At 43.2% G+C, this 12,862-nt stretch overlaps 2 protein-coding genes across 2 annotated transcripts in view; one reads left to right on the forward strand and one right to left on the reverse strand.

The window, feature by feature from the left end:
* Nucleotides 1–842: 842 nt before the first annotated feature.
* Nucleotides 843–3,127, reverse strand: LOC308366541 (uncharacterized protein; the record flags this gene model as incomplete). Its single annotated transcript, XM_080840258.1, has 6 exons — nucleotides 843–949; nucleotides 1,079–1,139; nucleotides 1,335–1,481; nucleotides 2,046–2,174; nucleotides 2,656–2,715; nucleotides 2,963–3,127. The coding sequence occupies 6 exons, from the start codon at nucleotides 3,125–3,127 to the stop codon at nucleotides 843–845; spliced, it is 669 nt and encodes a 222-aa protein (XP_080696384.1).
* A 7,479-nt stretch (nucleotides 3,128–10,606) lies between these two features.
* scamp5b (secretory carrier membrane protein 5b) overlaps nucleotides 10,607–12,862 on the forward strand; it is a gene marked incomplete at both ends in the record, with an annotated part of 6,676 nt that continues 4,420 nt past the window's right edge. The window contains 2 exons of the mRNA XM_080840259.1: nucleotides 10,607–10,613; nucleotides 10,754–10,876. Coding sequence (XP_080696385.1) covers nucleotides 10,607–10,613; nucleotides 10,754–10,876 — 130 coding nt within the window. The remainder of the gene's footprint in view (nucleotides 10,614–10,753; nucleotides 10,877–12,862) is intronic.

Raw genomic sequence — 12,862 nt, forward strand, 5'->3', positions numbered from 1 at the left:
CAATATATATATATATGCCTTTTATTTTAGGTTGCCTTATGAGTTTGGCCAGCAATTTTTACCTTCGTTTTGTAAACCTTGATTAAAATACTTTTTAATTCATTACTATACCAGGATGTTTCTGGGCGCCGTTGTGTATGTTAAGATTTCAACCCCAAACTCCCACAGAGACTCAAAGAAAGTGTAATTTCAATATGCCATTGAGACATGAACCAAAGCCCAACGTCTCACAGTATGGGTGGGAGAGGAGGCTGGCAAGCGCTTTGGTCAGAGCCCAGAAGAGGGGGAAAACGGAAGGAATTACTTTACTGCAATGGTTTACTACTACGTGTGATGAAACCTCTGTAACCTTGCAATAAAGTTACTAAAGCATTAACACATGGTTTTCTCTGAAGTGTCTTTTTTTACATATTAACATTTGTCAAGCTCGTTATTGTTCTATTAAAAACACACATAAATCATTTTGACCTTTTAAAATATTTGTTTTATTTCAAGATGTACACAAAACACATTTAAGAATACAAAATCAAACCAGCTTCCTGATCTTTGAAGCCGTTTTTACTAAGGCCAGAACACGCATACAATAAATAACATCAGAGTATTAAAATATACATTTCTGAATAGCAAATAAAAATCTGTTACGGAAAGGGACTCTTCTTCAGTTAAATGTGCAGAAGTAGTCAGTGGCAGCAGGACATATGGCACCTTGAAAAACTGATCTGGAATTGAAAATGCATTGTGCCATCAATTGCCTTTCAACACACAAACTCATCTTCAGTTGGGTTTTTCTTTAAAAGTTTTAAAACATTTGGAGGGCAGGTTGCCGTGGGTTTGATGGTATCTCAGGTGAGACTAACATAAGGTGGAAGTCTGGACGGCTCTTCCTGCTCCTGCTCGACACATCGGTCTACAAATGTCACAGGCGAATTGAAGAGACGATCGTCGCCTCCTGCTGGGAAAAGAGAGAAATGTCCCAGATGCTTGCCAACAACCTAGTCATTACTAAGCTGGATACAGGAGCCACTCCCCTCTAACATAACTCCCCTCTAAAATCCTCCATCCTTTCCCCTTGTCTTACCTTGCCAGGTGCAGACCAGCTCAGTGTCTGTGCTGGGGTCATTCTGAGGCACTAGAGACTCCTGCAAACAAATCACAAAAATCACAAGTGCTCTCACAAAGCATGACAAGGCACAGAGTGGCTGTGATACGTTTTTATATCTACTTATACTTAGAGTGCTGTGACGTACTAAATTAGACTCAGACTATGGCTGTGACAATGTTATCTGGATTACAATTAACTATGAGCGGAATCTGGTTATGACTACTGTCCTTACCAGGCCCGTGAGGCCGTCGTAGCAAGCACATAAGGGCAGACTCCGGCAGCCAAGCAACGCAATGAGACTGGAGAAGAGGAGAGAGCACACGCCCGTGAGCAACATGGTTGCATTGGCCCCCCTCACCATCCGGCCCAGCACAAACTTCTGTATGACGCGGAAAGAGACACGCCATATAGGGTATAGTGGAGCACATCACTAGAGACACGACACTGGGTATAGTGGAGCACATCACTGAGACACGACACTGGGTATAGTGGAGCACATCACTGAGACCATTGAGACGTATGGAGATATATTGCTTTTTTGAATTTATGATATTTGTTATTATTTATTAATTGTTATTTATTATTATTTAGCTGTGGAGGAAGTCTGTTGCTGCCCCTAACTGTCTCGTTGTCTTTGTGGCAATGACAATAAAGTACTTTGAACTTTTGACCATTTCTTCGTTTAGCAGTCCCTGAACTGAAGCACTCTGAAGAGGTCAAAGGTCAAAACCTTTTCCTTTTTTTTGCAAAGCAACAATCCAGTAGATGCTCCGCTTTGAAAAGTGGTTTCAAAAATGCGGTCACACTGCACAGCTGAATCTTAATCTGATCGGTGTGTAGTGAAGATGTAGACTGAGAAAAATGTATCAGAATCAAAATTGTATAATTTATTGCCATGATCATGTCTGTAATAAATTAGGAAAATCTTGAAGGACATACACACCACTTCTGGAATGTCATGGTGGAAGATTTCATCATCCTCTTCTCCATAGCTGAGGGTTAAGCCAGCATATGTGAACACAATTACCACGGCAACACAGGAGAACAGGGAGGACACCAGCATTACACTCACCTGCCAGATCACACACACAGTAATGTGACATTCACACATAAACAGTACCGTAAGACGTACACACATCGTTTCAAGAACTTCAACCTGTCCAGGCAGCAACAGCCTGTACATTTTGAGCACATAACCTTCAATATCTTAACAACAAGGTGAGCCTTCATCAAACAGATGTATGGCAGCTTGGTCCCTTCACTTGAACCAATATTGTGAAAACATCCAGCCTCTTAGTAAGTAAGTAAGTAAAATGTATTTATAAAGCACATTTAAACACAGCTTTCACTGACCAAAGTGCTGTACATAAAAAATAGTGATATAAATAGAATAAAGTAAGAAACAAGTAAACAAATAATTACAATATGAGACGAGCAACAGTAGACAGACAGATCAACAGAAACAATGACGACAGGAACAGAGACGGCAATGACAACAAGAGACACACAGAGTTACAGATGGGGCAGCAGACGAAGCAGGGAAGGATCCTTACCAGTATAGGGTTCTTCCTCTGCGAGGCAAACAGAGCCAACACACCTGGCACCGCCATTATCTAAGAGGAAGGAGGAAACCAAAACAGAAACGCATTCACCCGACTGCAAACACAGCCAATAACGGACCAAGAATCACACGATCCTTAGCGTTCAGTCAAATAAGCAACTGCTATAGAATACCTATGGACACATCAGGAGGCCTTATCATTAATTGCAAAGCGGTGGATGTTTCAGAGTGAACAAAAGGGATGATGAGCATTAGGTCTACCAAGCACACAGATTAGAACATAATGAGTGTGAGCTTACCAGCGCAGACCACAATGGAGCCCGGGTGGTGCTGAGAGTGGTAGTCTTACGGGAAAAGGCGTCCATGACGCCGCACACCATGCAGAGCCCGGCACAGGCCACCTGTAAGATCCCCAACACCACTACACTGCGCTGGTTGAAGACAAAGTATCTGTACCGGTCCATGCCCGGATCGATTTGGGTGATCGACTACTGAGATGACAAATACTTGTATCGTCGTAGGAGTTTGGTTCGTCCTTTGTTTCAAACAGCTGACTTTCAGCAGCCCATCTTCTGTATCGCAGTTGTTCCAAACTTTTGGTTCACTCAAATTAGAGCCACCTGCTGATTAGAGCCGTGAATTACAAAACCATTGTTTACAATGTTTTGAATGTTTCTATTGATCCGGGTTATAGATCTAGTAAGGACTAGTCAGTAGGCCAATGTCACAGAACACGAAATACAAACAGCCTATACGTACCTTGAACCCTCCGGCCAGACTGGCAAGATGCTTCCGGTCCGCTTTGTTGGAAAAGTCGACCAGGTAAAACCCCTTCAGCATTGGCACTCATTAACCTGCTCGCGCAGGTGCTGCACGCGGCCACACCCTTCGTTTTTCTCCGTTACGCAGGATGCCACGCGAGATGACATTGGACGTCTGTAAATACTGCGATTACACATTTAGGCCTACCCCCTTCCCTTTACACTTTTCTCAAGTGCAAATGGGGATTTTCGTTCCCTAAATGGATAGAGTTGTTTTTTTAGAATGTGAAAGTCAATTGGACGCTTCTTTTCTCCTAGGACGTTAGAAGCAGCAGTTGCCGCAACAATTTCAATGCAAATTTCAGTTGTGAATGCAAATGATCGTACCTCACAAGAAGAAACAATCGAGAAAATCATTAGTAACATCCATGGTAACTTTTTTATTAAGTCTGGTCTGGTTTGACTCCATCCATGTTTGAAATAATTATTAGTATGTGGTTACTAGGCTGCTAATATGCTTTTGTGATGCTGTTTCAGCTTTATACTGTCTTAGTCCTGAAACACCTCATCATGTTTTATCTTTTCCACACCACTCCCCTTTACCACGTCTACCCCAGCTATCTCCATAAGGAGGGGCGCCCTCTAGTGGCTGCACACTGTCAATGCAGTCATCTCAGGTAGGAGACACCTCTGGTGCAGAACCATGCTGGACCCGTGGCAGATGCAGCATCCCTCACGGGACTCCCCCCAAATGCGGGACTCTGGCCCCTGTCCATTGGATTTATATACAGCGTAGGTTGCCGGCGGTGGGTTGAGGTTACAGAGGGCTTAGGGTTATACACAACCAAAGCGGAGTGCAAATCAACCACAGTTTAGCAACTTTTCACTCGGAGAGCTCAGAGGCTTTTCCTCATCCATTGTCATTTAATATATACTTTCTTTTCCTCTGGTCCTCTCTGTCTCTATCCTGCTATCCTTTCCCCCTTTGTCTTCTTCTCTCACCTTTTCCTCTCTCTCTCTCTTGCTTTTTCTATCTATCTTTCTATCTATCCATCTTCTGTATCTCAATGTATGTGTGGACATGCATGTATCTTTCTATGTCTAAATGGTACTGACGGACAGTAATGCCCGAAGTCCATTTCCACCCAGCACAGATCACTCAGAGTGATTCCTGTTAACAGACAGAAGACACACACGCACACACACACACACACACACACACACACACACACGCACACGCACACACATACAGACACGCACATCCACACACACGCACACAACCACCATGCGCCACTCTGAGTAATTCACATAGGCTTCTGTGCAGTATGCTCTATCGGCTTATTGCTGATAACTTTCAATCATATCTGAATCATCCTAAATAGCTGCACTCACTTCCAAGTTCACAGATAGTTTTCTTCTGCTTGAGGGTACAAATAATATAAACCTGGAGATGATGTTCGCCTGAATACTTCTGAAAGGTCACAGTTCACCTGTTTACAAATGTTCCCTTGCATCATGCCATGCATCGTCTATGGAATGACTCATAGAATGAGTCACTCCTCTGTTTCTGACGATTCCATATGCACCCAGGGTTTCACAGCTGTCTGGTACCAAGACAACAGACATACACACACACACACACACACACACACACACACACACACACACACACACACACACACACACACAGGGACATAGGAGTGAATGGAAGTGTGGGAGGACATCTGAGGTAAATCTTTCTGTATCATTACACCCCCCAAAGAGGAAACCAAGGCTAATGTGCTCAGTCTATATTCAATTGTCTCTCATTTGTTCCACCGGCATATACAGAAGCCCAAACTGACTGATTGTTTGAGCAGGCTGGTGGTTAATGTATGCACAGACACAGTGATAACATACATTATGTTGATTCTGTTGTATGTGTGTGTGTGTGTGTGTGTGTATGTGGTGTATAATGTGTGCAAAAACCCCTGGGCATACGATGTGAATAGACTTATAAACAGAGAGCCGGTATGATGGTTGTCGAGAGAGAATGCATGAGACATCAGTGGAACGCTGGACTGAGATGAACTCAGTTTGTCGTTTAGATAAAACTACACAACGATCAAAGCCAGACTTCAAGCAGCAAACAGCTAACAATGATACATCACCTTGGGAGACCCCGCACACGAGGGGGGGGAGGAAGGGGAACTCAGGGACAACACACACACACACACAAACAAACATAAAAACACAGAAAAAACCTTTACACAGCATACAAATACTTAAACACACAAACACAAACAATGATACATCACCTTGGGAGACCCCAGACATGAGGGGGAGGGAACTCACACACACACACACACACACACCACCTTCACACAGCACACAATCACCTATACACACACACATACACACACACACACACACACAGTGCCACCTGCTGGTGGAAAAACACACTACATTTGCAGATAAATGATATGAACATGCAATCGAAATAGGCATTAAGGTACAGACCAGATTTAAGTAGGTCAGACAGCAAAAATATATTTCAATGTTCCCAAGTAGTATTGCAAAAACATTTTGGTAAAACAAAAAATGAAGGTGTATGAGGTATTTACCTTTCTTAAGACTGGATTGCTACTTTTCTTTTGTGTCTTTCCTTTTTCATAGAGCCACTATTAGTGTCATTCCACTGTTTCATGAATGACTCCCAATTCTGAGGTTGAAACACCTGGTTAACTGGCAACCTTCTGCTAAGACAAAATGAGGATGTGTGTGTGTGTGTGTGTGTGTGTCTGTGTTTGTGTATATGTTTGTGTCAGAGTGTCAGGGAAATAAACCCTTAACCTAGGACTGTATTCTTTACCTCAGAATTAAGACTCACACAACCAAGAATATAGTTAAATACAGACGTTTACTCTGGGCCCCAGAGGAATGACTTGCTTGAATCTCTTCAAACAAGACACTGGCCTCTCCTTCAAAATGCCTGTTCTTTATTCAAAATAATATTCACACAAGTTTAACATGAAGACACTCCCAACTCCTTTGTTCATTCATTTAGCTCCTAGACAGTCTCCTTCGCTTCTCTCCGCACCAGGCACCATACATCAGGCTACCCTAAACATTGCATGACACCTCTAAGTTAACATCCCCCTTTATCACAGACTCTGCATTTCTCTCAACAGAACAAAGAAACACATGGAAAATCCATTTAACAAACTAAAACCCATATCATGATAACATTTATATAGCATATGTCCTTCACACTGAGAGAGAGAGAGAGAGACAGACAGAGAAAGAAACAGAGTGCATTTTCTCATTCATTTTATACACCGAAAAAAACAGCTGTAGGATTTGAAAGATGCAGCTGAAGAGAAAGCAGACAGACACATGAAGGACAGACATCATTCCCAGCATGTTAACAGAAACAAGACATTATTGAAGAGCTGTCCTCTGTCCAGTGTCATGTGGAACACAACAGGTGTCCATTCCAATGCGTCTATCTATGCAATCACTAAAAAGCCTTTAGCTACACTTCTCTATTTCTTATCTTCTCTTCTTTTCTCTTCTCTTCTCAGAAAAAAAAGGAAAAAAGAGAGAGAGTTAAAAGGTGTGATAAAAAGAGTGTGTTTGCATGAGAGAGTGTGCTCTCTGCATTCACATATGTGTGTGTGAATGTGAGAGAGAGGGGACGATAGAGTGTGTCTGCGTGTGTGACAAGTTACAGACAATACACACATGCTGTGCGAAGTGCTGTGTTACGCAAGCCTCGGTTTTATGTGCCTTTATGGAATGAAGTCAAATATAATTAGCCAAGACCCTCAGCTATCTTTGAGAATCTGAGGCGCCCATAATGTGAGGGAAAGTGAAGATGGTTCTTGCACATAATACCATATCATTGTGCTCTCATCTGTAAGGCACCATATCTGCGCTTCTTTTCTGTTTTCCTGTTATATGTTCAGCCTTTCAGTTTGTAAATACTCACGTAACGCACATTGGAAACCGATTTTCTGTGAAAGATATACGTTTTTTGAGAATATCTATGGCTAGACAGAGAGGAGCGGTTGGGTTGTGCCTAGAGTGTTGTAAAGGTAGGAGGCAACACCAAGAGACCTGTAGGCGTACCCCTCAGCAGCAAGGACAGGGACATAGCCCTATTTTGTTAAATCTTGCGAATGTATGTCTACGCAAACACTTGAGGGGAATTGGTTTAGCCAGTAGTTTGCCACACCGCTGATATATATGACTGCCGGTCATTAGAAGTTTCCTTTAACTCCTTTATTAACTTGTCACAGTAATAGTTTGCAATTTGTGATGGGATTGAGCCTGATGTCTTTGATAAATACCCTGAACTGTGCTCTTGGATACATGATTGGTTTTTGGCATCCAATGCAGATTCTATTGCTAAACTATTTGACCTGGAGATTGCCTTCACTAGAAGATTAGTGGGATCTTGTTTACTGCATTGCATTCTCCAGCCAGAGCCTTGCACTCAAGTCTGATTTTTCTTTTTTTTTTCATTAAAGGCATTACTGGCTTTTACAGCTACATTAGCCTTGTGAAAATTGCATTCCACTCCCTCTCAATAGGATATCTCTGGACAAATAAGAGGTAAATAACTTGGATGGTTAGGGTTGTTTCACATCTATCAGCGGTTCAGTTTCTACGGACAGAATGAAGGACTGGGGGAAGAAAAGGCTTTTCTTCAGCTTGTAACCACCAGCTCCGTGAAGTGGTAAAATGGATGTGGTAAATGTCACCTAAACAAGACTGTTTGGGCCATGGCTTTATAATCTGACATGAAGTTTCGGCCTATCTTTATTGGTAATACGTAGCCTATGCGTTAGTGTTTGGAAATGAGCATTTTTTAACTTTATGAGATGTTATGGACTTAATAGGCCCTGTCGCCCCTACGATTAAAAAGACACATTTAAAGCTTTGATTAGTCTGGTTTGTTTCACAGAAACCTGTTATTATGAGACTCCTTCAGTGTACACATTGGAATCTGTTTTGGAGAGACTACATGTGAGCCACATTCCTTTATGATGGCCCCTATCAGTTCAATTGCATTAAGTGACATTTGGAAGGGCCAAATCCATAGTATACATTTTCATTTGGTAGTTTGTTTTAGTGAGTGTGTGTGTATGTGAGGGGATTTGGGCTGCCTAACCTACACATTCACCGACCAAGACAGGTCATCTTCAGTGCTCTGCTCCCAAATATCAACAGCTTTATCACAACTTCCAAGCGGACCTATTCCCATTGAAAGCTGAAGGGGAGAACAAAATGACAATCAGATGACAGACCAATCAATCACTCAACAGTGACTGCCTATATTTCTCCAGTCTGGGATTCATTTAGGTCGCTACTGAAGCGAAGCACTGCGACAATCAACTCGACAATCAACTCGAAGTTAAAGCGTAATTCTAACTTGAATAAGGTCTTATTCGGTCTACACGGACCATGTATCCTTTGTACGTTCATTAAACGCAATTGCCGCATAACGTCCGAACTGTAAATAAAGCATGTGTAGGCATCAGCTTAAATACATAAAACAACTCACTTGGAACCTGTAAACACAACAGAAGCTCTCGCTCGTCCTCTGCCGTTGGCACTGACAGATGGACTACACCAAGCAAGTCCTACTTCAGTACCGTGGAGAGCGGCCGCTTGTTCCGAGTGAAAGCTGACCTGTGATTGGCCCGTCAGGCGGAAGCGAAAAATATGCCAACTTAAGAGCGTCCCGCACATTGGAGGATACACATAGAACGCTGCATTCATTGGACCGTGTCCCTAGTGGCATAAAAGTTTACGGGAGAAGATAGGAGGAGCATAACTTTAAGGGGATTCCACTTGTGGCCTACGACCTCCGTTGTTAAAAGATATTATAGCGTTCTCGGGAGACAGGCCTACAATTGCTGATCAGTAGGCTATCAGTGATCAATATTCGGGTTTACTGCTGTTGTTTATGGAAACCAAATAGCATGCTCCGAGAGAGACTGCACTGTAGATAGTCAACCTGCGTGTCCTGACGAGGTAAGAAGATTATTTTACATCCCCATTCAAAGTCTATGTGGCGTTAATTCCTGGCCTTGCGGCTTATGTTGCTCTGACATGATGGGAAATACGAATTGTAGGTCGTACGTGGCTACAACACGGGGATAAAGAAACTGCCGTCCGTTGTAGACATTAAAGTTGCTCTGTCTGTCCCTCCACGAATAACTCGAAATATGCTAGTGCTGTAGCCGGTGATGCAAACAAACACACACCGGAAGGATTCCGATATATGATCCCTGAGATCTCCTCTCGTTTAACGCCGCCCATTATGTCCGTGAAACCGATGAGAGGTGGAAAAAGTAGACTTGGCCCTACGTGTCTAGAGCCACCTCTCCTAACTTTGATGACCACAATGTTTCGCCGTCAATCCATAAAGGCAAAGTTATAACATTGTTTATCACACTGATGTTTATTTGAGTAGGCTGCCAGTAGCTATTTCTTAGTGCTGATTGTGACAGGCCATCGGTCTCGCCACCATCGGCTGGAGGCTCTGAGAGTTTCTCCTGTCCCATCGTTTCGCTTACCCTGCATTTTCATCTGCCAATATCTTAACGAGGTGAACATAATGGTAACTTCAAAAGGGCTAAATGGGACCGTGAACAATTAGACTCTGAGTGCCTCCTTGAACTCGAAAGCGGAGACCCCGCGTTGCGCTGTTGGATAGCTGATGAGCTGTTTGTCTCTTTTCGCCACTCCGCTGCACCTGAACCGAGCGAGGCAGACGGGCCCTCTTCTATGTCCCGGAGGCTGTGGCAAAGTCTGCTATCACTCTACCTGCGTCATTTTTCCTAAGTTGACTTAATGACTACAATTCAGAATGGCTACGGCCCTGTTCTAAGGCCAATTAGTGGCCTTCTTCCAGCTCTGTTATTTGGCGTCTAATTAAATCTAAAGGAATGACAAACAACAACGTTTCAAAAAGTTTCCTCTAGTGCCAAATAAAGCAAGTTTGTGGTGTGCCTCGTATGTTCTAGTAGGACTATAGCAGTTTCAAATTGACATATATATAGAGAGAGAGTGAGAGAGAGAGAAAGAGAATGAAGACAAGAATGGTTAAAATCCTGACAACTTCTCTCCTTAGATCACAACAGCTGAAAAGCCATCCATTCTGATCAACCAGGACAAGGCTCTTTCACTGGGATGGCTGGTAGGAACCTCATTCTGTATAGACACAACTACACACACATACACACACACACACACACACAAAAATCAACCAGAGCTTCTTTTTATAGTAAGTGTACCCACTTGCATTGTATCCCTTGTTAATCTGTGTGTGTATTTCAGCAGAGAACAACTTCCCCCCGCTGCCTGGCTTCATTCCCCTCAAGCCCTGTTTCTACCAGAACTTTGACGAGATTCCTGATCAACACCGCGACACGTGCAAAAAGCTCTACCACCTCTGGATATGTGAGTTTACACACACACACACACACACACACACACACACACACACACACACACACACACACACACACACACACACACACACACACACACACACACACACACACACACACACAGACATATAAGGAACTCTACCACCTCTGGATATGTGAGTGTACACACACACACACACACACACACACACACAAGGAACTCTACAACTCGGGATGTGTGAGTATATACACACACACTTACTTGTCTCTCCTCCACACACATATTCTGTCTGAACTTGGACAAGAGTAACACACATATCCCCCCCCCCCAGACACACACACACATTTACACACACAGACTAGCCCACTCACACACACACTCACACACACCAACACACACACACACTCTCACACACAGAACAAAACAGAAGCAGCAGAAACAGCCATGTTGTGTGCAGCTTAGATAAGACTTGTGCTCCTGGGCACACGATAGTTGACCCCTCCCCTTAGCTGTGTAGCTCTTTAACACACACACAATCCACCCAAGTCTCTATGAGACTTGTGCTCCTGGGTACATGACAGTTGACCCCTCCTTTAACACACACACACACACACACACACACACACACACACACACACACACACACACACACACACACACACACACACACACACAAACACACACACACACACACACACACACACACACCATCCGCCGATGGCTACAGCTCCGTGAGTGCTCCACAAGCAAGGGGTGACAGATGTCCACACATGATTGCATAGACTTTTACTTCTTTGACAAAGCTACTTATCGCCAGCCTAGCTTGTTTACTGTTAAGCCTAATGGAGGGCTATGGTCTAAGTCAGACTACTTGGCCCATTGGTGGCCCATCTAGATGTTTTTTACAGTAATAGTGGCTTATTTCACAGTGACAAACAATGGCCAGGCTTAGTGCATAGTGTTGTTTCCTACCAATGAGTGTCAAGGACATGTGGATGTTGCGGCTTGCAGAGCGCTTGACATGCGTGCGTTAACTGCAGTTTCTGTGGCAAGGCAAGTTGAATGGGGAGGGGTAGGGGCATCTCATGCATTCTCACAGAAATAGAATCTCAAACGCAGTAGTCTGGCATAGTTACAGCACAATTTAAATTGAAAATTGATGACATGAGCCCAATTGAAAATACAAATTTAGAAATAGTTACAAAAAAAATTGTCCTACAGAAAAAAAAAATCACTTGTCAAGTCAGAGGGGCATATTAGGGGAGGTGCTTGAGCACCAATCTGGTGTTTATCTGTGCACTGCTCGATGGGAGATCTTGAGGATGCTTATGATTGGTATGCACCACACAACAAAACATTTCTCTAAAACGAGGGAGCTACCTAACGGGTTAACGGCCACAGGACTTGCTTACACTGATAAAAAGCTAACTAGCTTGGTAAGACACACTGCAGCTGCCTTACATGTACAGTAGGTGCCCGGGTATTTTACTGTGATCTTGAAGTGCATGCAAGACCTGTATCTACACTTGGATGTTGTTGTGCCTTTTCAGAAGAGGCTGCATTGGAAGACGAGAGGATTAGCTTGTTCTCTAACCTTGAATGAGCAGAATGTTAATTTAACGCTGTCAAGAGGTATACGGATTTGGTGCTGTTTTCAGGATACTAAAAAAGAAAAACAATCACGGTTGAGAAGACTGAGAGACTTCCCTTTCTTTGACAAAACAAAACATAGAGCTTGCTGTGACATATTGCATTTGTTTATTTGTTTTGTTTATTTGTTCGTCTGTTTGTGAATCACCCAAGGAAATAGGATTGAATTTGTCATGTCCTCTCTTCCTGCCTTGTGGGTGTTCTATGGGCTCTGTTGAGAATCAGGGGGTCGAAGAGGACAAAATGTGAAACCCTTTCTTTCAGTGGAATCCATACAAAAGAAGCTGAGTGGAAGTCCGAGCCCTGATCCTGCAGTTCTATGAGAACTAATCCCCTTGTATCCCCAGACCTAGCTATTTGCTTTCC

The sequence above is a fragment of the Sprattus sprattus genome (genome assembly GCF_963457725.1).
Source record: "Sprattus sprattus genome assembly, chromosome: 6".
NCBI lineage: Eukaryota > Metazoa > Chordata > Actinopteri > Clupeiformes > Clupeidae > Sprattus > Sprattus sprattus.